The 27,298-nt window shown below is 45.6% G+C and overlaps 1 protein-coding gene across 4 annotated transcripts in view; it reads right to left on the bottom strand.

The window, feature by feature from the left end:
- Arid1b (AT rich interactive domain 1B (SWI-like)) overlaps positions 1–27,298 on the bottom strand; it is a 353,360-nt gene that overhangs the window by 201,398 nt on the left and 124,664 nt on the right. For all 4 annotated transcript variants that reach the window (XM_006523223.4, XM_006523221.4, NM_001085355.1 and 1 more), the window contains exon 4: positions 19,235–19,345. In XM_006523223.4, coding sequence (XP_006523286.1) covers positions 19,235–19,345 — 111 coding nt within the window. The remainder of the gene's footprint in view (positions 1–19,234; positions 19,346–27,298) is intronic.

The following is a 27,298-nucleotide window of genomic DNA, read 5'->3' as shown; positions in this document are numbered from 1 at the left end:
CTAAGGAAGGAGCAGGGGAGTGTGCAATTCTAAGGAAGGAGCAGGGGAGTGTGCAATTTTAAGGAAGGAGCAGGGGAGTGTGTGCAATTCTAAGGAAGGAGCAGGGGAGTGTGTGCAATTCTAAGGAAGGAGCAGAGGAGTGTGCAATTCTAAGGAAGGAGCAGGGGAGTGTGTGCAATTTAAGGCTGTGCCTTTGCTAATTCTGAATAGCATTCTACTTATTTCTGTTTGGGCTACTTGCAAAGAGTAACTTGGTGGTTTGTCCCATTTGACAAATCTTCCCTCTAAGTCAGAATGCAATACAGGGATTAGCAATGCAATGTTGGCTTGCTTTTTAAGTCGTTAGCAAGTCGCTGTAGGAACTGTACTATACTAAACTGTAGGGATTCTGTTGACTCTGTGTAGCATGCAACCAGACTCCTACAGAGGAAAAACATTTGCTCACAAACAGTTCTTAAAGGCATCATTTTGTCAATAAAGTTTGTACACATTATTTCTTATTTGCACTAACACAATTTCCAAAGGTAACCCCAATTTTGGTTTACTATAAACCGTAATACACTATTTCAAGAGCAGAGATTATGTCTCAGCTCTCAAGGGATGTACTAGACGTCAGCAAGCGGCACGCTACACACAGATACCACACCTCACAGGTCCGGGGCCTAGTTCTGTCAAAAATGGACACTGGTAGGTTGTTAAGGAAAGAACCTGGGAAACGGTATAAAGCAACTGAAATGTTGGATTTAAAAATAGCCATGTCAGTAGTTCACAATGCTCTGAGTTACATCACGGAGTAGACAAGCTTCTAAGATCTTTCTAAAGGAAAACTTGAACAGCAAACAAACTTAGGCAGCCCCAGAAGACCTGCGAGGCTTGAACTGCAGACCTCTCTGGTCACAAAGGAAGGGAAGTGGTGCAAGCTGCAGTCACTGACTGTGGAGATGACGGCAACAAACCCATTTTTGTTAAATTGATTGTGGATTTAGAACTCTGATGCACAGGAGGCCGTCAGACAATTTACCCTACAAACGTAAGCCTTTCTAAGGCCTGCTCATAAAACTAAGCATCTGTTGGGCCTTTCTAGCAAGCATTGGGCAGTAAGCAGCCTCCTCAGGCCGGGCAGTCCTTCAGGAGAGGACTAGGTAAGACCAGTGCGCAGCCGCAGCTCATGCAGCTCACTGGACAGGGGCCACCAGGCACGCATTACACCTGCAGAAGAGGGCAGGTGCATTTGGGGCTGCGGCTTCCTTTGTGAGTCTCATCACTTCACCTGATAACTTCCTCATTATCTTAACACAATACACTAATCAAAGTCTTTGGGATTCATGTTTAGACTGAGGCACAATTTGGTTAGTGGTTTTACTTAACTAAAAATCCCCCAATAACCAGGCGAGAAGGGGTCTTCCTCACCTTGCGCTCACCTCTGGGCGCATGCTGCTGCCTCCTTGGTAAACTCACCCTACTGCTCCTGGCCTCCTCATCTGGGCTGGTTACCAGCCAGACTGCAATAATTCCTTGCGCTTAGCAGCACTTTTAAAACAGAATTGTCCAAATAATTAAAGAAAAAGAAATGTAGAATATAATTAAAACCAAAAATAAATCAAAAGAAATGTTGGAGATATTCAGAGCGCAGGGAAAGGAGTACACACGCATTAGTACACAGTGAAAGGAGTACACACGCATTAGTACACAGGGAAAGGAGTACACACGCATTAGTACCATTAGTACAAAGGATCAGCTGAGAAGTGCGGCCCCTTGAGCGCTGCTGAGACTCTTCACACCAGAACTATAGCCACCACAACAGCACACCATGAAAGCGCAGGAACTGCTTAGCAAAATGAATTCATCAATTTCCTTCCCCATCATAAATAAAAGGAGTCAGGGTGAATACAAGAATATAGCAATAATAAGCCATCCATTTGTCCGCCACTGAATCAAGAAGGTATTGAGGACCTCTTATGTCACACTCCTAGTGTTTTCTTCTCTCTGACAGGGGAGGAGTTTGGCAATAAAAAGATGTAACTTCTTGCTATGAAAAGCCAGTCAGACAGGCTTTCCAAAGCATGGCAAAGTGTAGTACTAGGGAAATGAGTGCGTATAAGTCCAAGCTGAAAATTTTGAGGATAATAGCCATTGAACTCGAAATCCCTAGATGTATATTCAAACTACCCAACTACATTGTTACAAATATGAACTATCTCCTGACAGTGCTGAGCAGGCAAGGGCACCTGTAATGAGCCAGGAGGCTGCTCTTACACAGGGACAAGACAGTGCCCCGCCCTGTACATTCCCTAAGAGAGAAAAAGCAGCGCCCAGTACATCCCCAGACACAGAACTCAGCTGGGTGGGTGTGGCAGGGCAGGTGGCACAGCAGCCTAATTAGTAGCACCTGTTCCATTCACAGCCTCCCCTTTACAGTGCAAGCATACAGGAACTAGGCCACAAAACAGGGCCTGAAAAATTCCTATGCCACCTGCTCCCATGCCCAAGCACACAATTACACGAGACCCATGGAAAAATCTCTCAGTGTCCCGTTACCATATCCATAGACACTAATATACATATTCAAGGGCATCATTTAAAACATACCAAAACAAAACAATACCACTACTACCCCTACAGACTACAAATCAGCTCCATTTCTCAGACATCTAAAACAAGGGCACGAGGTGAGAGCCTGAAGGTAATTTTATCACCAGCAAGCCTCTATCATCATGGTGATGCTGAGAACCAGGACTGTGGAATTAAACCAAGTCCCACACTCCTGTCACAATCTACCTCCTCCCTTCCTCCCCCACACTCCTTCTTTTACTCAGGAAATACTAAGGTGCCCACTTGTGTAAAACTATTTCCATTAACTACAGACAACTGAGAAATCAGAGAACTGGGCAAGCAGAGAGGTGTGAACACAGGGGCTTCCCAGTGTAGACAACAGCATTCAAGGCCCAGCTCTCAGGCCCAGCAGAGCAGTGATTCCTGCAACTGAAATCCTGACATTCACCCCAGATGCCAAAATCTGCAACTGAGAAAACCCTGTACACCTAAGGTGCATCTGCCCCTCTGTTCCCCTTTCGCCTGTACAGCTCCATGCGAGTTCAGAAAGCTTTTCAAGTCAGAACTTTGGACACCAAGAACCCTAGAGTCTTAATATAAGCAATATTCTTATTTTGACCAAAACCTCCACTCTGTACAAAGACCTTGAACTGGAGCAACAACCTATCCTCCAGAGCTGTGCTGTCTCGTGTGACAGCCATGCACCACAGAAGTCTGTTCAAATCCAGCACACGAGATTCAAACACTCAACGTCATATGGCAAGTGGCTCATATATGGAATAAAATCCAGCACATTGCGTGCATGGAGACTGTTTATACCACTGCACAAAGTATCTTCTGGGGATGTCGGATATCTATAAGTACCTATGTATGGGCTCTAATGCAGCCAGACTTTAACATCCATAAACTCAACCACAGATCAAAATATCTGGGGGGAAACTGGGTCAGTGCTGGACAGTATACACTTGTGTCCTCCTCCTCAGCCCTAAACAGCACAGCATGACAATGGGCCACACAGCACTTCCACTGTGGCTGTTACTGCAAGTTATCTAGAGAGATTTTCAAGCATATGGGAGATGTACGTAGATCATATGGGGATCCTGGAACCAATTTCTGTGAGTATCATGGTGTTCTTGTCTTTGTACTACAGGTCCACAGTCGGGACAATATTCAGTAACAAACTGCACTCTGCTATTTCTCCTTTGGATGCAAAAGTATGTAAAACCTCAGTGGGCAAAGAACCCATCTGAAACCTGCAGCCCACAGAGAGGCGTCAATGGCCACCAGTGGGTAAGGACCCCTTGATGCCACAGGAAGGACTAGGTCATTAGAGAGCACATGCAGACACTACTTCCCACTGCCACTAAACAAGTTTTCCCAAATCTATAAAAGTTATCGAAAACCCTTAGGCTCTGCCTCTCAGGTGCTGATCTCCAGAACTTCCTCCATCCCTTGTGTCTGGGAATGAGACAGGGGGGAGGAGCCATCAAAGGAGCACACTGATCAGAAACCAAGTGCCTTTCCTCCAAGGACACACGAAAAGGGGGTGGGTGCTTCCTGAAGAGCCAGCCCCTTGGCTCACCCATCCAGAGCCATTTTCTCAATGACTGGTGTTTGAGAGTCTTCCCAAGGTTCAGATCTCTAGACAAAAGTGAGCCAGAATGCTTCTCTATGCCCATTACCCAGGCCCTGGTCATAGCTGAGCAGTTAGTGCAGCTGGCGATGGAAGGTAAAGAGGACACACAGAGAGAAACGAGGAAGAGTCAGCACCTCAGCTCTGCTACCTAGGTGAGTCCCCTAACAGGAGAGGCCACGGCCTACGTCAGTCTCATGCCAGCTAGGGTCACTATGGAAGAGAGAACCTCACCTGAGAAAAATGTCCCCCAGTAGGTCAGCTTGTGAGCACGCCAGTGGTACATTTTATTGATTGATGATTGACGGAGGATGGTCCAGCCCACTGTGGGTAGGACCACCCCTAAGGAAGCGGTCCTGCCTTGGGTGAGCTCCTACAATAACTTTCCTCAGTGATGGGCAGTGCTGTGGAACTGTAAGCTGGGACAAACCCTTACCTCCCAAGTGGCCTTTACTCTATCACAGCAATAGAAACCCTAATGAGGAGAGTGACTGTCAATGCTTAAAATCCATGTCCCTCAAATGAGACTGTTTCATTCTGAAGGTCCCCAAACCAAGGAAAGCATCCTAGACTGTGACCCACCCACATATATGCTGAGTCTGGGGCCCACCTAGCAAAGGACTGGGGTCATCCTCCTGACTGATCTCAGCTTGCCTGTTCCTCTGCCTACCAGGAGGGTTGAGGCAGAAACACTAACAAACTGGAGATTATGGCCTTCTTCTTTCACGGAGAAAACTCAGCTGCACGATAGCATGGCTGTCACAATCACAAATTACATTTAACTTCTAATTATCAGCGTCTTCACACTTGCCTCATTGGAAAAGTCGTGTATAATCCCCAATGAATACTTGCTGAAAAAGAAGCCTGTATACCCCATGTAGAAGGCAGCTACACTGCTTTGCTTTGGTTAAAGTCTCTTAAGATCATGCTGGGCTGATGGATAATACACACCTAGAACACAGACTCATTACACACCTGGAGGAGGGAGGGCATCAGAAACCAAAGTGTCGAAAGGTCTGTCCTTAGCCTAATTTGACTTGCAATAACACTTCTTATGAGATGTGAATTGACAAATGCCACAAGTCTAGGTATCACACTAAACACGACAGGCGCCAGATTCAGGATCTTATTAATAACTGTTAGCAAGGTTCTGAATGATGTTGTCCACAAACCAGACAGTGTCAACAGCAGATCAGGGACATGGCGGGGACATGCCCTAAAGAAGTTCCCCTCCAAGAACAGAGTGTGAGGTAGCAGCTCAGCCCATCCACTTTCCTACTGTGTACTGGAACACACCTCTGCATACTGTCTGGTCAAAGACATCAAATTTGGAGGTACTAAGACAAGCAGAAGTGAAATCAGAGACTTGAGAGCCTGGTGGAAGGTGGGTGTGTGGATCAGAGGATGAGTGGACTCCATACAATAATGAATGAGGGAGGAGAAGCCAGAGTCCCAGAATTCAAGCCCAGCCTGGGAAACACAATGAGAATATTTTTCTTTAAAAAAAAGAAGAAGAAGGAGGAGGAGGAAGAGGAGGAGGAGGAGGAGGAGGAGGAGGAGGAGGAAGGAGGAGGGAGAAGGAGGAGGAGGAGAAGGAGGAGGAGGAAGAAGAAGAGGAGGAGGAGGAGGGAGGAGGAGGAGGGAGGAGGAGGGAGGAGGAGGAAGAAGAAGAAGAGGAGGAGGAGGAGAAGGAAGGAGGAGAGAGGAGGAGGGAGGAGGAGGAAGGAGTAGGAAGGAGGAGGAAGGAGAAGAGGAGGAGGAGGAGATGGGGATGGGGATGTCAGGGTGGAGATCTATACTGTGGACAATCAATTAAAGAAACTACTTAGCCTTGCAGGGGAGGGGGAGTGGAGGGAGGGAGGGAGGAGAAAAAGATATTCAAATGCCTGGACCAGCCCTCACTTAGGGAAGAGATTTTGATTTGAAAAGCTCAGAAATAGAACCCAGAGTCTAGCTGGGTAGTGGCAGCACATGCCTTTAGTCCCAGCACTTGGGAGGCAGAAGCAGGAGGATTCCTAACTTTGAGGCCAGCCTGATCGACATAGGGAGTTCAAGGGTCCCCAGGGTTACAGAGAAACCCTGTCTCAAAAAACCAAAACCAAAACCAACCCCCCCCACACACACACACAAGGAACTCCAATTCAAGAACCATCCAGTGAACACAGACACAGCCCCTAGCTGAGTTATCTAAGGAAAGGGTTTCATCCTGTGATAGCGCCTGTGTTGATTGGCACTGTGCCAGAAGCAATTTATGTATCAAGCGAGCAGAAACATGGATATCCTACCTATAGCGCACAGTCTATTCCTACACGGAATTAATAAGTCAAAGATATTAATTCTACAGTTACATCAACTGAAACCTTTCAAAATGTCTCATTTCCTCCTCCAAACACTCCTGTGAGAGCAGAGGATAGGAGGGGCATTCAGTGAGGGCTCTCAGCAGAAGTGGCTTCAAATCCAGCACGGCTACCGCTCGCCAGAACGGCTGATCAGCCATTACTACAAACACAGCTTTAAAAACTTCACTCTTAAGATTTAAAGCTTAGTCGTTTAACTTAGTTCCATGTGAGACTGTGAAGGATCAAGCAGATAATGGGTTAAGTCCGAAAACTAAAGGAGCAACAGAGCAAATCTGACTCTGTGTTTAAAAAGCCTATAAAATGTTACAAGCAAAACAGGAGAAGCCCGTGTTAATAATGCATAAACCAAAAGAGAGGGGGAAGCTACCCATTTAACGGAATAATGCTTTTATCCTTGCAGTTAAAACGAAATAAACCATGACTATTAATCTAGTAAGACCATGTAAAAATGTAATTTTTAAACATTTACTAAAAGGGTAGACTTCAGTAACAGCTCTAAAAAGCAAGGCCTTGTGTACAGCAGCGTTTAAATGCTAAGCACCAATCTCCTGTCTGCCTAGGCCATTACCCACCCTGTCACCATGGCAACGCTAACAGTATGCCTGACTTCAAAGACAAAGATGTAATTTCAGACTTCCAGCAGCCAGAGGGAGTGGTAAGAATATTCTACCCAGGCAGTGTCAGCTGATGATAAATTATAAAAATACCCAGGAACGTTATGAAGCGGACTGTACCACGGTCTCATATTCCTGGGGGAAGACTTGCCTTAGTCAAGCAACACCAGGGGATGCTGGGAGTAAAACCAAAAGTAAACAGGAAGGAACCTCAATAGCATGACACAGACTTCTTGCTTCTTCCTTGCTCCCAGGAGAAAATGCAAATAGTTTCTTCCACCATGGTTTTCTCAGACAGAGTAGGAGTGACTAAGGGTCTGCATGTTTGTTCAGAGGACTTGCAAAACCACCCCCATGACTGCTAAACTGAATGCTTATGACTGTTTCACAGGAGCTGGGCCCACGTCCTCCTGCACTGAGCTTGGAAGGACACCTGCCTGCCGCCCCCCCCCCCCCGCCCCGCCCCGGCTTTTCTTACAACCACCAATCACAGATGTGTAAGTTGTGAGCTTCTTAAAAACACTGCAAATGAGTAAGGCTGCCCAGCAGTAACACAGCTGATCAAGATCTCAGAGTTGAAAACTCACCAAGTTCTGGACAAGTGTGGTTGTGGAAATTCAGGAGACTCTTGCTGGAGTTAATGTCATCCTGAAAAGTTTTATATATATGATTTTCTTCTACTTGAAGTTAGGAACAAGATAATGAAGGTAGGCCACAAACAAAGACAGATCAATTATTATATTACTGTCTGCAGGAATAAACACAATGTAGCGTGAACTCACTTTCTGCTGACTAGTTATAAGCCTAAGAGTTAGTTTCTTATAGAAGCAGGAACGGCAGAGTCACCCCTTTCATGGACCTGAGAGGCAGCCCAAGCTTCCTACCCAGGAGAAGGAGAGACAGTTTCACATCAGGGCTGCTGTCCTTTGTCCCTGCTGGCTCCTTGGCAGGCACCCAGACCCTCTCTTTACAGGGTCAAGAGCTGTGACTAAAGTCTACCTGGAGGCCCAAGCTGCTTCCCCTGACCTCTCCTGGGGTGGAGACAGAGGAGTCAGGCCAGCAAGTCCCTCCTCAGGAAGTGCTGGACAGACAGACAGACAGACAGGCCTCCTGTTCTCAGAAGCTCACACCTGACAGTGAGCCCGAGTCTAGAGGTTCATGAGAGACTGAATTCACATCTCACCAGTGGGTGACATGCACCAGACGGTGGCCGCAAGTCACCAGAACAGGGCCAGCACCCAAAGTCCCAGCCATCACATTCCCCCCCAATTTCATAACTAATGGAAAAGCCAATTTCTCCCATGAAAACACAAACCCGAAGTTTCAAATGACAAAGGAAAACGTCACCTGCACACCTATCTCAAAAGAAAAAGATTATAAAACTACTTGCAATTTAGCTATGTTATTAAGTTTTATATTGAGTTTTTATTCTGCTACATGCTTATGATTAAGGGAACTATTTTAAAAGTTTCCATGAAATATAAAAATGGGCTCAATAAACCACTCCTTTGAACACAATTGCTAGATTTATAATTTTGACAGTTAAACAAGTCAATCGAGTTCTAGAAAACCCTTCAACTGTCCATCACGTGGGCGGGACTTCAACTGTCCATCACGTGGGCGGGACTTCAACTGTCCATCACGTGGGCGGGACTTAAGGCCTCACTCAGGACCCTGTCCACTCACGTGGGCCGGAAGGTCTCATTCAAGACCCCTATAAGCTTCCAAATAATATGGGATCACGGCTCTTACTGCACAGAACAGGCCTCTATTTCCATATCAGTTTCATTATTTTCTCAGGATCATTTTATGTTTCTTTATAGAACATTTCCTTCTACAAAATCATAGAAGGTGAAGTTCCCTAAGATATAACGAATTTTGCCTTTATATTAAAAATTATATAACCTTGAATTTCTCTCTTTACCATGGTAGCTGGGACGCAGCCTTAAACTGGACCTCCATTTGCGGTCACATCATTATCCGGGCTCGTTTGTTTTTCCATCCTACCCCACCCCCAACAAATTGTAATGTCTTAGAACAGCTTTTCTTTACATAGGAATGTGTGACTTTAGGTCAACTCAAGTCCTTCCAGAAGCACAGCCTGAATACAAACCTCACAGGAGACCCGGTCCTTTGTCACAGCAAGCTTCTTGCCATTAAAGGTGCCCACTGATCCATACAAAATAAACACATTTCTTTCTAATTCTCAAGCAAAAAGCAGTAACGGACAGCTGCAAGAAAATTCACCCAAGCCGCTTTCATACACTTCCATAGAGAAAAAGACTTTGAGCATTAGGTTAGAGCGTCGGATCGCACTTTGTATTAAATACAGCATCTGGAGGGTGAAATGTCTTTATGGTACCTTTCACATCCGACTGTTGTATGTACCTTAGGTCTTTAGCTGAACAGAAAAGCAGAGCTGAGCTGCCCAGGACACCAAGGACACCAGAGGCTGCCACTAAAAATGAGAACAGGGGTTTGTCCACTTCAAAGACAGTCATGTTCATTTCCTCTGTAATCTTCCCCAGATCTTCATGGGGTCTCTGTGTTAAACACTGATAACTGAAACTGAGGGAACAGCAGAGAACCCGGAGGAGGAACCGTAAGGTGTGAGTGCCATGGATACCCCAAAGTGATGGCTTTACCTATCATCATCCAAACAGCTGGGATGAAGAGTCAGAGACCGCATACATGGGGTTACCATTTAATATTGCTATTAACAGATATCCTTCCTCCCCTCTCTCCAAGTGTATTTGCACACGTATATATGTGCACAGGGGAACATACATACCTGCGAGCACACACATGCGTGATTTTTTTAATTTTAGAGATGAGTGTGGGGATTACAGTCCTTTGTCACCTGGCAACACAAGCAGTTTCAATTAAGGGGTAGCACTGGGTGCCTAGCTTGAAAGTGCATGCAAGCCTGAGGGGCCATCTCAGGCTTCCTCCAGATCTGCTGTCTAGAGCTTTCTGTAGAAGCCAGAAGGGTGAACTCAAGTCACAACTGCTGCTCTGTCACCAACTCCCATCTGAAGACCACACTGGGCACGGGGATGAGCAGGACACTTTGGAATGCCACCTGCCTGGCCTACGTCTGCAACTCCTCAGATCTAGTTTATGACGTGAACCCTAAAGGGTTTGGCCTCTTTATCAGTTGCTCCCGATCAAACATGACTTTGGCTTTGGTAGTCCAACAAGGAAGGAAGAGGAAGTCCAAGTCTGTGGGAATTTTTATTTTATCATAAAATCTCCAGCTACATTCGTCTCATCTTTCCTTCTGTGTGAACAAGCCTCACTGAAATGAGGAGTCGCAGCAGGCTCCATACTGCAGAACTCACACAGCCATGCACAAGGGGCTTGGCGTCAGGGACCAGGGCTGAGGCAGCAGGCTCACAGTGCACCTGCCCGCCTCGGCAGAGGCACTCCTGCTTCAAAGGCCTGGTGAGCCACGGACCCCAGGCTCCGAGTGCAAAGCGGGGTGGGGGTGGGGTGGGGGCGCATAGACTGACGTGTTTTAGTGAGGATCTGTATGTGTTGTGCCGCACACACATGTAAAGGGTTGAAGATGAAGTCTCTAGGCCATAAAGTTACTGAACGTACTTGCATGAATGATGAATGTTTTGTCAACCTTAACTATGTTTGGTCAAGTTGGTCTTGAACTCCTGAGTTCAAACAACCCTGCTGTGGAATCCACGGTAGCTAGACCTACAGATGGCATCACCAAGGTCAGCTTGAACACACAGTTAAAAATCATTAACCCCAAACTGACCATAATGTATCAAAGATGGGTAGGAATTTAATAGCCTGTCTTTATGTTTAAAAAGTCAACCAAGTAACAATAATCAAGATATCTGAAGAAGTCTGCCAAGAGAGCTGGTGCTCCTGTAGCTCACAGGAAGACGAGGAGCTCAACCCAAAGGGCGTGTGCCGTGTCCTCCCTAGAGCCAGCATGGGCACAGGAGTGTCACAGCACTGTCCAAAGAGAGCTTAAGGCAGAACATCCCTGCAGCCTTGCTTAGACTGCTAAACAGTGGAAACTTCGATAAAACAGCAAAATCGCGAGGCTAAAGGAGAATTCTAGAACTGTATGTAGATATTAGTTAGCAATAAAGAATATTAAGTACCCCTGTTGACTGCTTACAATGGAAGATGTTATAGTTAAAAAAAAAAAAAAAAAAAAAAACGAAATTTAACCAAGGCACAGTGGCACATGGCTACACCTCTCAGCAGCAGAGAGGCTGAGGCAGGCAGTTCTCTGAGTTTAAGTGGTCCTGGACTTCACAATGAGACCAGACCCTGTCTCAAAATAATATACTAGTGACACTCATAAGAAACTACTGAAATAATTAAAACTTTAATTTATTTCTTTTGTTATTTTTACATCTAATACACCCATTTAGGCATAAGAAGTAATCATTAATTGTTAAATGTAATTTAATTTCTGAGAGTGAGTCTGTACCCTATTTGAAGATGTCAACATACAGGGATGCTAAGAAAAGCCTAAGGGGCAAGGGGAGTTACTCAAAAAATATTTGGGCAAAATAGTTGCACTTCAAAGGGAGCTCACCCCATTGTGAGTGTGAAGCCGGCAGGGCAGCACGTGGTAACCTGTGAAGCCTGGAGCTGGGCGGAGCTGCCAGAGATGGGCAGCGGACTGAAGTGAGGCTACTGCGTCGGCCAGCCGACCACGGGCCACTTTCTATTTCCACATCTGGGAATTTGAGCTCAAAGCAGACAAAATCTGAATCAAATTAAATACATAAAATGCACACATGTAAACTGGTTAATATTAATCCTGTTTTGCTTTGTTAATTATCTTTGGAGACTATAATGTGTTCCGGGTTTAGCTCATAAAACAGCATTTAAAACAGCATAAAACAAAAACAAAAACAAAAACCAACCAACCAAAAAAAAAGTCCACTAAACCCAAACCAGTGCATGTCTAAAGCAAAGGCCCCTGTTCCCCTGGGGAACAACAGGCAGAGGCTTGGTGTAGAATGAAGACACCGGTGGGGGCTGGGGTGGAGAGCTCTCCCCCCTCCTGAGTCCGGATGGAGCGCTAACCTTGGACCTTGTACAACGGGGTGAGAAACTGCTCCGCTGTGGAGCTGTATCCCTGGCCAGGAAGAGCAAGGACATCTGCAGCGTTGAGAAGAATCTCTTCAGGCACCATGTCCTTTGCAGGACTTTAAATGTACAACTGAATTCACGCTGCTCAACGGGGTAGCCTTTTCTACAGACTAAAAGAGAACATCTTCTGAAAATTTCATGCTAAAAAAAAAATCAAGTTCTCTGTCACTTGAACCCTCCATAAGGAAAAAAGACAATTATATTCTAGGTCCACAAATGCATACATCGAAAAATATATTCATTCAGGGAAGAGGAATTTGAAGCAAATTAAACTAAGAAATATTCTTCCAAAATAGGCAAAAATCAGTCAATCAGTCAAAAGTATATCAAATTGAGTAATGCAAAGGAATCTATGTCCACTGGAGAATAAAATTGCTGTCATTCATCTTTCTTTCTTCCTTCCTTCCTTCCTTTCTTCCTTTCTTCCTTTCTTCCTTTCTTTCTTTCTTTCTTTCTTTCTTTCTTTCTTTCTTTCTTTCTTTCGTTTTTTGAGACAGGGTTTCTCTGTGTAGCCCTGGCTGTCCTGGAACTCACTCTGTAGACCAGGCTGGCCTCGAACTCAGAAATCCACCTGCCTCTGCCTCCCGAGTGCTGGGATTAAAGGCGTGTGCCAGTGTGCCACCACGCCTGGGATCACATTTCTTAAAAACACACACTGTGCCATCCTAGAAGCAAAGTCAGTGAGACAGCCCACGAAGACACCTAACAGCTAACGGCTTTACTATTACTCTGTGGGGAGGGCCATGCTGTCCAGCCACAGAAACCCTGAGAGCCCTGGGAGGCATCTTTCCAGCTCATGGCCCCTCCCAGGGCAGTGACTCTTCTTTTATTAGCAGTGCATGCAATTCTTTGACTGAAGCGCCCGCTCCCAAGTAAGCCTGTTGAAAACAGTCCTCAGAAGGTGCTGGGTTACTACCTGACGGCAGCCTTACTCCAGAGCAGCCAACTACAAAAGCTCAACCCGACCCCCAGTGCTGAGCAGGGGCTGGCACTGCTCCTAGGCAGGCAACAGCAGCAGTGGGGAAATAAAGACTAGGAAAGACCCTGTCCGCATCACAGCATTAGGGACACTGAAGAGTGCACAGAGATGGAGGGTGGGGTAGCAGGAAGCTGTTACCTTCCCTTGGTGGACTGTGACTCACTCTGTCTGGCCTACTTTACAGTGGATGCTCACCATGTCATGGCGCAACGCATGCCAGAAAGCAAAAATTAGTAAAGATAAGCAGAAAGACTGGTAACACACTCACTGTACTTCCCAAATCAAAATCTAAAATCTTTGTAGAAACAAAGTATTTATTTGGTAACTTTAACAGCACATGTAATAAACTTGGCAACATTAGAAAGGAGTGAAGAGTTCAGAGAACACAGACTGTCTTGCTTCACAAGGCTGGCTGCCCTTTTGCCCAGTGCAGGGAGACATTCTTGGCCTACACACACGCACATGCACACCCACACGAGCGCACACGACTTGAGTCCTGCAGCCTGCTCCTGAACCGCTTTCCACCCTGCACTGTATAGCAGGCCTGCGGAGACGGTGACCGACAGGTGTTCTTGCTTCTCTTCTTTCTCCTGGACTTGCCTTTCCCCTAGACGTCCTGTACTCCTGCCCAAGAAAGACTACCACACGAATCACATAAGCAGGGCACAGCGGGAGCCTCTGAGCTGCTACATGTCTCTGGTAATAAAAGGCCAAACAAGGTCTAGGCTCTTTGGTGGCCAAAGTTCCTAAATAAAGCCCATGTTTCCCTTCACAAAAATATAAAGGGCACCAGGATGGAGGATGAGGGGCAGTAGGAGCCACACAGAGGGCCTCCTGCAGACTCACCTCACGCACCTGACGCTCTGCTCTGTAAGGAGGGAAGAGAGTTCAGCTCTATTGCTCTTTCTTAAATACTAACAGAAAAGGCCTACAGTGACCATGAAGGAGATCAAGGGTGTTTTGAGGCAACTCAGTCTACAGAAGTCATTTTCCAGAGAGGAGAAGCAATCACCCTGAGGCAGCATGGCTTAGCTACTCAAGAGCAGAGCTGGGCTGAGGCCACGAAACACTGGCACAAGCAGGTCCCCTGACAGAGCGTGCCTTCCATACGAGTCATGGCAAGTTGGTCGTTTCTGTAAGGAAGAGAAGGTGAAAGATGCACGCTACTTCCAAGCGAGCACTTTCTAAATCTCAGAAAGCAAACAGTCCAGTGGTCAACATTTGTGTCCTAAAGCCATTTTATATAACACCAACACAACAGTAGCTACCTTATAACAAATGATTGCCAAAATTACTCATTTAGAATCAGAGCCAGGTGGTGAAGGCACAGGCCTTTAATCATTGAACTCAAGCGGCAGAGGCAGGAGGATCTCTGCGCTTGAGGCCAGACTGGTCTACAGATTGAGTTCCTGGACAGCCGGGGCTACACAGAAAAACCCTGCCTTGAAAAAAATTAATTAACTAATTAATATCAGAAATAATATTCACACATGCATTGAACTACCATATGTGTAAGCACATACACACTGGCTAGTGCCAATGGACACTCCTGGGGTCTTGGAAACAAGCGACTAGATCTCCACAGCACAGCCTGAAACTGGGCGAAACCAGCTGTGGCACCAGCTGGCAACATTACCTGCAAGCTTCGCTCTTTAACAGGATGGATGCATTAGAAAGACAAGCAGTTGAGGAGGCTTAGCCACCTTTTTGCGGCTTAAAGCTTTTCTCTCTCTTTTATTCCAGGCTTAAACAAAGTTCAGTGGGGCATCCAACTGCCTGTTTTAAATTACAGACTGTATTTTAAAATAGAATGCATGCGCAGCGTGCACCCGAAGCTAGGGGTGGGAGTGTTATTCATGGAAAATTGAAGGCTTGTTGAGTCAATAATCTTCTTTCACACAGTAACAATTTTCAGCTAAAATTTCTTGACCCAAACAAAGGAAAACAAGACCATTCAGTTATTTTACAACAATTTAGAGAAGGCAAAAAGAAAAAGATGAGGGGGGGGGGGCGCGGAGCACGCTCTAAAGTCATATGCACTGTGGCAAAAGAAAAGAAGATTTTGGTTGGGGGAACCTTCTATTTATTCCAACTCTTAAACTGACAGTTAATATTAAGAATAGTTACTTCTAGATCCAAAAAAACATAAATACTAGTAACCAGTGCACGGATGCTAGTGTGAGTGCCTGCTGGTCACATGTCCCTGTTACAGCAAACAGATGTGTGCCTTCTCATCACCTGCAAAGTGACAATCTGTAAAGTGAGAGCCATTTCCCAGTAAAGTAGGATAATACGAAGCCAAGCACCCTTGCTGTCCCACTGGACAACATCACCCGGCCTGGAGGCAGGGCGAGGGTGTGGCACTCGCCCTGTGGGTACCACGGCCAAAACCAAGACAGCAGGAAAGGGTGTGATAGGTCCTGAGAATCACAGATCCTCATACAAGGAAGGAAAATAACCACTGTAATGTGTCCTGAGGCTCTGCATACCTGCTCAAGTTCAGGCTCTGGGCACATGCTCAGAACACAGAGACCTGCCTGCCACCTCATCTTCAGGCTGGTTGATGGCTCAAGTTCCTGCTCTGCCTCCTCTGCCTCCCATCCCCAACTCACCCGCCGGTCAGAGAAGATGTCAGGCACAGTGGCTTAGGGCTGTGGGGGTGACTCTGGGACATGCCTGCATCCTGGACAGCTAGGTCAAGCCACAGAAAGGCTCCAGGGCCCCACCCAGGTCAGCAGAGAGCCGTAAGCAGAGTAGATCTTGTGCGCAGATGTTTCTATTAATCAGGAGTGTATGCATTTATCATCCCTTACTTAATGAGCTTCATTTATCAACTATAGATCATCACTATCCTTCTATTATCAAAACCAATATCCTGCAAATCAGTTATGTCCCAGCCCTTCGAAGCCTCTGGCTTGGCCAGTCTATTTTTACAGCATTCCCATAGTCCTCCGTTAACTTTTCAAGAACTAATTGACAGCCCTACAGAATGGGCTGAAATTCATTTCCCCCACATGTTAAACGGAAATCTTCAGAATGTTAGATGAGAAAGTTTGCAGAAAGTAAACTTAGTTAGAAATCTGTTTTTAAAATTGAAACAAGTTTTTGAAAGTCAATGAGCTGTCCCTAAGCAAATGCCTTGGCTACACCGAGTTTGAACCTCCCTACTTTGGGGAAGTGAATTTAGGTAACAGACAGCAGAGTGAGCACAAGGCTCTGGGTGCTTTCCCAAACTAACCAAGTAAATAAAGTTAAAGGTAAAGAAATTTCCATTTATTTTACCAGACTGAAGAAGTCAGTCAGGAAACACTGGGTGCACAAGCATTTTAGTGCTTTAAAAGCAGGCTACAGTTCTTTTAAAATATTCCCTTATTCAAGCTTTCCATTGTATTTAGGCTTTTCTTTTCATGGAAGAAGTCTAAACTGTTCAAGTCTTAACTGAATTTTCATTTACAGAATCCATATTTAAGTGGGATGCTGTTTTGGAAGAAAGGAGACAAACACTTGCCGCCTTGCTCAGCTCTATCTTCTCGCTCTGACATGACCAACAGGGCCATGGGGACCCCAGGAAGGACAGTCATGGTGTCTCTTCCTGCTCTCCCGGTCTGAGGGAATGCGATGTCTGGGTGGCACATTAGCCTCTCCAGTAAGAACATTACATTGTAAAACACAAAAAGCCATGTGTCCCTTTTCCAGTTTCCCAGGACATCAAAACTATGTTCATATCTTTAGTTTGAAATTGGCCCAATGATGGCTAATTTCTGCAAAAGTTACAATGGCAGAGGAACCACCCACAGGGCACACTGCCTAGGGGACCCCACCTACCCTGGGGAGCCCCCACCCTGTACAGTGCCTCCCCTGGAACTCTGTAACCCTGCTGACAGTGTAAGGCTACTGACACTTAGGAACACTAAGCAAACTGCTAACAAGAAGTAACCATGCCTGAACTCTCAGAGCTATGTGAAGACACATAAGATTTCTCTTTCATTAACTTGTAATTTTTTAAAGCATTTAAAATGATTTGAGAAGGATCAATCAATGTAAGACAGCTACACTCTTAACCTTTTCATGACAACCATTTAAATCAAGTTCAAGCTACAAACAAAAAACTTTCCAAAGAGTTCACCCAGCAGCCATTCGTCTGGTAGACTTAAATTCTGCAGAAACCTGCCAACAGGTTGAGATAGGCTTAGGGCTGCGCTGAAAACTAGGAAATCAGGACCCAGCTAAGTGACTGCTTCTCTGTGTTCCCTCACTGGTTTCCAATCATCAAAGGAACCATAGTATTAAATTCATGGATTTTAACTGCACTGCACCATTAGCCTAACAGCAATGTTCTCGTTTTCAAAACGCACAGCCCCTAATAACAGCTGATGTTATCAAAGACTAAAGTGAACACAGACAAACCAGACTCTTTCCTTAAAGGCAGGACTTTCAGGCTGATACTTTATCCCTAAGGTGTATTTTTGGATAATAACAGGTATTCAGCATTCTCTGTAAGGCATCTACTGTCCGGTTTAAGACCCGCTACTGTAAGAACTATCAGCCTTGAGTACCCCACTCCCTTCAAAAAGGGCAACTCCACAGAGGGACACAGCACTGTTTAGCTGACTGTGGAAAATCCAACTCTTTGCACGTCAATCTCCCGACTTTTCTGCTTGAGGAAGATGGGGTCAGGAATCGGGTTTTAATGACGTGAGGGAACTTCCAAAATAGCCAATTTACAAATCTACCCCAGTGCCCACCACTGTGCCTCCTCCCAAGTACTATCAGAGCAGGGCAGGCACAGTGAGCTTGGATAAGCAGAAAGAACTGTGACCCCCATCTACCTGGGGTTTGGGGACAGGTTCAACAAAGTGGCTCTTTCCAATCTGGAGCACAGAGATGGCTCTCTCCACGTCTAAGAAGACAGACATTGGTTTTTTGAAGAAGAAAAAAGGAGAGCCTTCTTTTTTTTTCAATTACTCCCTTTTATACACTCATTAGTATTTTACTAAGAACATGCATTCTGCATTCAAGTGGCTCAAGTTACAATGATTAGTGTTTGTCAGTCACTTTTTCACAAGCAAAAGTGTATATTACTAAGAAAAGAACCCTCGAGCTACTGTTTGCCTAACTGTTCAGATTGTCCACTTCTTCTCTAGAAACTCAAGACCACCATGGGAAAGCACATGTGAAGAAAACAAAATGGTTTTGAGAATGACAAGTTCTGCCAATGTAGGTGTCATACCTACACCATCAGCTGGTGTCATTAGCCTAGAAAGGACACAGACTTTCTTGAGGCCAATTCAATCCCCTGAGAACAATCCCCAAGTGATAACATGAACAGCTAGAAACCAGTGGTGGGTTTTAAAAAACGTTTTATATAAAAGGATCAGGGTCTAAACCAAGGAGTCAAGGTAACCATAGCAACTGTGATGAAAGCATTGGCGAGTGTTACGAGAAACAGGTCTGCAGAACACTCAGGGGCCAGTGCACTTCACCACACTACAAATTGAGATACACCCAAGATCTGCAAAATAACAGAGTATATACTCTACAGGGTTTGCTGTAACAGACCTTCCAGCCTGTCTTTTCCTGGCACGCATGCTTCATGAGCAAAGAAAACTAGAGTATACTCAAATGCTAATGTCCTAACAGAGGGAGAGCTTCAGGATAATTTTTACATTACATGCTATATGCCAAGCTTCGTCAATAATTGATATCCCAGTACATCTAAACCCACACAGCAGCAAGGAGAGCTGGATGACTGAGAGCTACAGAAGTGGACACTGCCAAGGTAGCTTTGCTCAGAGCTTAGTGTTGGCTCTCAAGAAAGAATCCTAACAGCTAACAGTTCTTAAATAAATCTGACACTTAGAAAGTTCTCTCCTGTGTGTAATATAAAACAGAGCAGGCAAAACAATCGTTTGCAGAATCCTTTAACCCATTACATTTTCCAATCAGCATAGTAATGTCTTACTGGTAGACTCGATGGTCTTTCCTGTTGAATTAAATTCAAGTCTTCATGGTTGGATTTTCCAGGGGCCAGAGGAGGCTGAGATCTAGTTCCATAGCCTTCTTGAGACATGTCCTAGACAAACACAAACACACAATCCTTCATCAGTATCTCCAAGTGTTAGGCTTCATACAGTAGACAAAATGAAACAAGAGCTGACCATGATTAAATATCAAGTGACGTTACATTTTTGCCAACAATTAAACATGTGGCAGCTGTCATTTAATACTTTATCAAAAGCACAAACAGTGATGAATCAATGACAGAAATAAATAAGAGCAGGCACATTGGATATGAGACTGCATCATGGGACTGCAGTTTTGTGGACCAGAAATGAGTTGTCACCATGCAGGGCAAACCAAAGCCAAAGCTCACTGTATTACCTAATCCTAAACTGGGATATATTGCTTAATTATTCCAACGTGTGGGGACCGTCTCAGTGCTAGCCCAGGCTGGCCTTGAATTTGTTATAATCCTCCTAGCTCACCCTTCCAAGTGCTGGGATTACAGGGGTGAGCCACACATTTGTATAGCTGAACTATGATTTTGGTCAAATATTATTTCAATTTTAAAAAATAATTAATGACATTATTAATAGCTGAATCTTAAAATGCCCTCCTCAATACCCACAGAACGGTATGAGTTTTTAGAAAACCAACCAACACCCAGGTGCGGAAAATCCCACAAGCCTATGTGGTGTCATCTTTAGAAAACCACATTAAAGAACAAAAGCCAGTGGGGGTGGAGGGACAAAATACAAAACACCTGCCTGCCTGCCTGCCTGCCTGCCAGAGCTGAGAAACTCAGCCTTGCCTTTCCTTCAACTCTCTCCAGGCTGCGAGGTCTGGTATTCTGTTGAAACAGCACACAGTCCAAATGCTGCTCCACCTCACAGACCCTACATAGCAGGTCTTGGCTACTTAATACATGCTCACTGGAGCCAAAGAGAGGCCAGAGGCTAAGAGCCTAGTGCATAGCTTCTTACTTGGCTCTGAAAGCTGAAGAACCAGTTTCTAATGGGAGAGGGGAAATAAAAAGAATGGGAAACTCCTACCACCAAGTAAAATGTTCTCCCTCTCTCAGGCAGCTCACATAGGCCCTAAAGAACCATATACTAGTTTTAGTTTATTAACTAGTACATGGAAATTAGTGTTTATTAGTAAAATTCTCTAAGAAGCACCTGCCCCACCCCATTCTCACACAGAACACACTACAAATTCTTGGGCTTCTTAAGCCAAGAGCTGGTACTGAAAAATCTATGAGCTACACAAACTGGATTTCACCAGCCAGCACCAGCCAAGGGTCAGTGCAAGCTGTCTTTAAACTGGCTCTAAGATAAAGGTGAATGCCCGAGAACAGCATTCCACAGACTCTTAGAAAGATCTCCAACAAAACTAAGAAGCTGTAGCAAGCCAGGCCCTTAGTCTGTTCGTGTGGTATCTAATACCCACCCTTCCAGACTGGCTCCCCTGTGGTTGCCTGGGTTTACCTGGGAGCCACATCATGAGGAGGTGGGAGTGACACCTGCCACCCAACCACCACAGCCACAGCTCTACAATCCGGCTGCTTGCTGAGGGTGACACTTTGGTTTGTGGGGGCTGAGTAGGAGTTGGTAGATTATTATCACCTTAATCCCTCCCCCCACACACACAAATCAGATTTCTGCTTGTCGAAGTGTGCCCTGCTATATGCCCCAAAGTTCCCTGAGAGCAGCAGCCAGAATTTCAAATCAAGTGGGGCAAGAGGCGGCATTCAAGGTCCTCCACCCTGCCCCAGAGACAGCAGAGAGGTGCAGGGTTGCCTGACACTGGGCAAGAAAATGAGAAAGCCCTGCTCCCACAGCAGAGTGCAGAGTGCCTGGGAGCCCACCCTTCTTCAACTACAAAAGTGCCTATAAAACAAGCAGCCAGGAAGCCACAGCCAAACACCGTCAGAAACACCATAGCCTTGCAAGTCACTCTTAAGGCTTTAAATGGTCAAAACCATCAGATTCCACCACAATTTCAACTACTATTTCTAACCACAGAAACTAAATACAGTTGGGAATAAAATAAAAATCCAATTTCATGAGATTGGCTGAACAGAGTTTGTTCTGCCGCAGGTGGTGTTTGACTGTAAGGGCTGACTGAACTGTGGGCGACAGCCCTCTCCTAAAGATCCTGTGCAGATGTAAGGAAGTGCAGAACACACTGTGACAGTCACAGCTTGGCAGGGAGGTTGCAAGAGCAAAGGGGGTGGGGGTGGGAAGGGACAGGCAGAGGAGGGAACTGGGGTGCATGACATGAAATTCAGAAAGAATCAATAAAAGTTAAATGAAAAGGAAAAGATCATATGCAGAGGGACCATAATAAAGACAGAAGCTGAGGCAAGAGGATTGTGAGTTCAAAAGCAGACAGACAGGGCTACTACACAGCAAGGCCCTGTCTGTCTATCCCTTAATTCACTAAACTGTTGCTACTCTTCAGCAAGCACTTGTTACCTCAAGTAACTAAACATAACTCAATAAGCAATAAAAGGTAATGCCAATATCAGGAAAATACATTTAGCATTATATTTCATATATTTTTAAAAGCACAGATTTATATTTGAAAAAAATCATTGCCATCTTTATAATTCTAAGGCAGTATATACATATGAACACTCAATAAATTTATCTGCCAACCACATAAAAAGTCAAGGCTCTTCAAAAACAAATGTCTCACGACAATTCCACAGTACACAAGAACCAAGTGCAGGAATGTGGTCTGTGATGTCTGAATGCTCCCTCCTCCCACCTACAGACGTAACAAAAGATGGGTTCTGAAGCATCTTCAGATAATGAATCAGAAATAGCTGGAAGCTTACATACAACATGGATGGACAGGGCCAACGACACAGACTCAGAACCTTTGAGTATCTGATAATCGGAGTCCATGACTGAATGCGTGAGATGGACCACTCCATTTGTTGGGGACACTGTCATATTATAACATGAGGCAAGGTCAGCTGAACACAGCAGGACCCCAGCTTACTTTAAGTCTCAGTGGAGAGTGCAGTGGAGCTGGCCCAGCCACTCCTCACTTATCTGCTGTGAGATGGGTTAGGTGCAGAGGCGATTCCTCCACCCCGTAGTTGGAAGAGCTGACCTGCCTCCTGCCAATGGTGGCACTGGGTGGCCTAGCCAGACCAGTCAATGCTTGAGTGCCCACCCTGTGGATAAGGAAGAACCAACATGCTGACCAGCTCAACTACCACCCAGGCCCAGATCCAGGGCTCTGTGTTGGCAACCCCAAAATCTCTATCATCTTCAAGAGGTTGGGATGCATGGAAGGGCCAGTCCTACTGATTCAAAGCTGCAGGATCTCCATGCCCCAGGGCAGCAACAGCAGAACCCAGAGGAAGCCCAGGGAAGATCCAATATTGATGCTGTCACAGAAGCCAGACCAATAACTCATCACAATGAACATTTGCAAGTGAAGATGTGTGTACAGAGGGGGACACACTGTGACACACTGCAGTACTGGGGGACACACTGTGACACCAGTACAGCTTCCACAATGAAGTGTTTTCTATGTTTTGTGTTTTGTTTGTTTGCTTGTTTGTTTGCATAGGCATTGATATTGGCATTATCTTTTATTGCTTTTGGGGAGGAGGTTGCAAGGGCAGAAGGCAGAGGGTGATCGAGGAGCCGAGCAGGACTGGGGATGCATGTGAAACCACACAATCAATGAAAAGAGTGAAGGAAAAGCTAAAATGAGGATCTAGGACATAAGCCACTTGTTTTCTAGCTCTGGGAAAGAAAAGGCCTGTAGGGGAGGGAAGGAAGCCGGAGTGGTTCAAAAGATAGAGATGAAGAGTAAAAGATGGCGTCCTTCCTAGTTCCCCTTCCTCCACGGGGGTACTACACTTCTTATGTTTTAAAATAATCCATCTCTCCTTAGTTGTTCGCTGGGTACAAATTACAAGTTGAACGTTTACATTATTTTCCCTTTATTTACAGCTGGAAAATGCTTTCTGTAGATGAGCCGGCTTTCAGTCCCTTCACAGTACCCATACTGATGTACATTCATGTTGTTTCCCGGCTTTGCTTCCTACAGCATTACAGTAAGCAACTCTATGCATATATATTTCATGTGAAATATCCCAATAGCACTATTCTCCACTAGTGGGAATCCATCACAGGCCTGATAGGATGAACACTGACAGATGCTAGCAAAGTGCTCTTAACAAAGGAAGTGGCAATTTACACTCCAGTCCATCATTATGGAACAACAGGAACAAGATGTTTATGCTAGCGTTACAATATCTAACGCAATATAAAAAGTAGCCAAGTTAGCACAGTGGAGAGAGAGGTACTGCCCCGGCACCATCACCAAAACAATGAATACAGACTATAAACCAAAGGGAATGGGATATGGAGGAGGAGGAGGAGGAGGAGGAGAGCAGTCACAACAACACAGGACTCAGCAGGAGATGGACAGGGACACACTCAAAGAGCAGCCTGTAGGTTTCACGGCTCAATGGAGAGCCAGGAATGGAAACATAAAGCAGCCGGGCGGTGGTGGTGCACGCCTTTAATCCCAGCACTTGGGAGGCAGAGGCCGGCGGATTTCTGAGTTCGAGGCCAGCCTGGTCTACAAAGTGAGTTCCAGGACAGCCAGGGCTACACAAAACAGAACAAAAACAAAAACAAAGAAAAGAAAAGAAAAGAAAAGAAAAGAAAAGAAAAGAAACATAAAGCAATTTGGGAGGTGGGGTGGGGGTGAGAAGGAGGACCTGGAGATGCCCCATGATGGGACAAGGGTTGCCCACGCGCACAGCGGGAGGGGGACTGTCTCTTTAACATTCTGAGTGCAGGAAAAATGAGCAGCTTCCTAATTCCTGTGTCACCCTGGCCAGAATCTCTTGCTTCCTCTGTCTCCCTACTTTAGAAACTGCCACCACCAGTTAAACCAATCTCCTTGGCCTATGGCATCTCACTGGGGCAGTGAAGACACTCCACAGGCCCAGGGCAGACCGCAGGTCCTGGGAGATGAGCCCTGTGAAGAAACTTCACGTTTCCAGATAAAGAAATTGAAGGTATTCTTTCCCAAAGGGCACACACCCCTCACCACCCTAGGGAGCCGCTACAGGAAACAGCACCAAGGGAAGCTGACCTTCCTAAGAGGCTTTGCAACACCCTCCTTCTATAGGACAGCTCCTTTATGGCCCTCATATGCACTCATGTGCTGCAGTCTCTAAAGTGATGGGCAGGAACTTTCTACAGCTGATTGCAGAAACAGAGAGCTTAAAGACTGCTGCATGGTGAAGCCTTCTCTCTCTTCCATCATTACGTAGCTAAGGCCTGAGGGAAGCCAGGCACAGAGGCCAGTGACTTCAAGCTGGTCCCTCCACCTTTTGTTCCAAGTGCCCACACTGAGCCCACACTGACCAACCATCCACTTCTCTCCTTTAACATGGAAACACATAGGGAAGTTCACCCTCCATGTCCACATATGACTTGGAAGCCTCTATCTGCTCCTTCTACTTCAGGCCTTACCTCCCAACTGGGTCTTAGGCAGCTTACACATCGGTTAATTCCCCTGTGACCATGCACACCTCATATACCTCAACCCCAACACATATCTTGTTCATCCTTCATCTTGCTAGCTAGAGCCCCTGTCTATTGGGCACCCTATATTACGGCCTCATGCCCACTTCAAGGCCTATAGAATATTCAATGTGATAATTCTGGAAATGCTTCCTTGTTCCTATGGAAACAGCATCCATGGTGTGTGGAAAACAGTTCTTCATGCCCTCAGGTAGCTGACCCCCAATAGCTGTGTTCAACATTATCCCTTACAAGTCCTGGTCTCACTGGGCCTCAAAGGGCTGCTCCCTCCACCTCTAAACCCCAGATCTCTCCATCCTGCATCCTGCATCCAGGGGGATGTCTATGCTGCCCACAGAATCCTGCTGAAAGGATTTCCAAAACACCGAGACAGTTCACGTGGGCCATCAACAGAACTGGCTCTCCCACAGTAACGATTTCCTCAGGAGAAGGCTGCTGTCCTCCTGGATTCCCAGAGCCCAGCATAACGAGCAGCAGCCAGGTAAGTGGCTGGCATGGGTTCTTGGGGCTCACACCCCAACACCAAAATAAAGAGCATGAGGACAAACACACAGAGTGAAGCACAACTTGGCTCATGTCCAGGAATACACATCCCGTTAGCAGCTACACTGCCTAGGAGCAACGTGCTACTAGACACAGTTTGCTGTCTGCTACTGTATTAAAGAAAAAAGACGACCGTGAAAAGATGTACTAAAAATAAACTGGAAGCCGAGGAAGAAGACTGCAGAGATCAGCAATGGCGGCCCTGAAGGACACCAGGTCCCCAAGTCTACAAAGCAACAATCAAAGCCTGCAAAGAACCTACTAACTCATTAGATCAAACTATCAACCTTTTCATTTTAATTATGCTTTAGATGGGCCATTGGCATGGTTTAGCGGTTAAAGTAACTTGTTCTGAAGAGTAATGACTTAAGTTCCATCCCTGAAACCCACAGAGAGAGCAGACTCCACAAAGCTATACTCCGATCTCTACGTGTGATCTCTACCACATTCACGCCACAGATCACAAACACATCAGACACACAACAATGATGTTTTAATAACAAATTGAAAGGTCTGAGGAACAAGCTGAGGGACTCAAACGGAATATCTCACACTGGGAATCACATGACTCAGCTCCTCCAATTGAGGAGGACATAACAAAACAAGAAAAAAAGAAGGGCGAAAGAGGCAGAGGGAAATAACCAGAAATGTACAATGTAAAAACTATTGGCCGGCGGCTGCAGAGTTGTTGGTTCAGCCATTAAAAGCACTGGCTGATTTTGCATAGAACTGGGTTCAGTTCTAAGCAGCCATGGCAGCTTCTAACTACCTACCTGTGACTCTGTGAGCATCGGGCTTGCACATGGTAGACATACACAAATGTGTCTCAAGGACATAAGATAAAAATAAAAAATCTTTCTAAAAGGTGTTTGGAGTTTATTTTCAGACAACAGGATGGGCTAGAGTGTAACAGAATTACAATGTATGAGCCCTGGGTTCAGTTCAGGGAGGAAGATGGGGGAAGGATGGACTAAGAAAATACAAGATGTAGGATGTAGATGAATGGAGACCACCTAAGTGGGCAATGCTGAGTAGCTCAGTCATGTCTCCTGTTTGTCACTGAATTCTTCCATGTATCCTGCTCCAAAATTCCTCTAGCTCATAGAAAGATCGCATGACCAAAGAAAGCCCAATGGATTTTTACTGATCCTAAAGCCAGTCCAATTTTTAGCTTCAGTTAAAACCATGTTCTCTTAAAAATGATATATAAAAGTATTGATGTTTTTACACACACACTAACACATGTACACATGCATATCAATGAATTCAAAGGATATGTGCTCCAAACACTAGTTAGTTTCTCTGAATTCAAGGGAACAATTCTTTTCCAGATTTAGATACCCACGAGGAAAGGTAGGCAGGCCAGTGTGGCCCACAGTGCTTCTTCCTGATGAGTTTCAATAATATTCACAGTGGCGTTCTCACACAGACATCTGCCATCAGCAAGTGGCAGCTGACTACTGGACAGGCTGAGGGGACATCTGTCCGTGAGACCTGTGGAGAGGGTGAGACCCGGAGGCTGACAGCACTGCGAGCTGGTGCCTCGTCCATGCCTTCCGGAAACAGCAGTGTCTGAGTGAGAAGGGAGCATGTGGAGGCCTAAAGTCACATTCTCTGCCCAGAGGCAGCTCGGGAGCTGAGGACTGGGAGGACCAAAGCAACTAGCAAGCAGTGTGTGCTTGGTTGATTGGTTGGTTTTGGTTTTCTGAGACAGGGTTTCTCTGTGTAGCCCTGACTGGCTTTGAACTCATTCTGCAGACCAGGCTGGCCTTGAACTCACAGATATCCATCCACCTTGCCTCAACCTCCACCACCTGGCAGCATTCCAGGTTTTTAATAATCAACTCATTTAAAAACAAAAACAAACAAACAAACAAAAAACTCACAAAGCTGTA

The sequence above is a fragment of the Mus musculus genome, chromosome 17, assembly GCF_000001635.26.
Source record: "Mus musculus strain C57BL/6J chromosome 17, GRCm38.p6 C57BL/6J".
Classification (NCBI taxonomy): domain Eukaryota; kingdom Metazoa; phylum Chordata; class Mammalia; order Rodentia; family Muridae; genus Mus; species Mus musculus.
The sequence above is the reverse complement of the archived record's forward strand: the minus strand, read 5'-3'. Positions and strand labels throughout refer to the sequence as shown.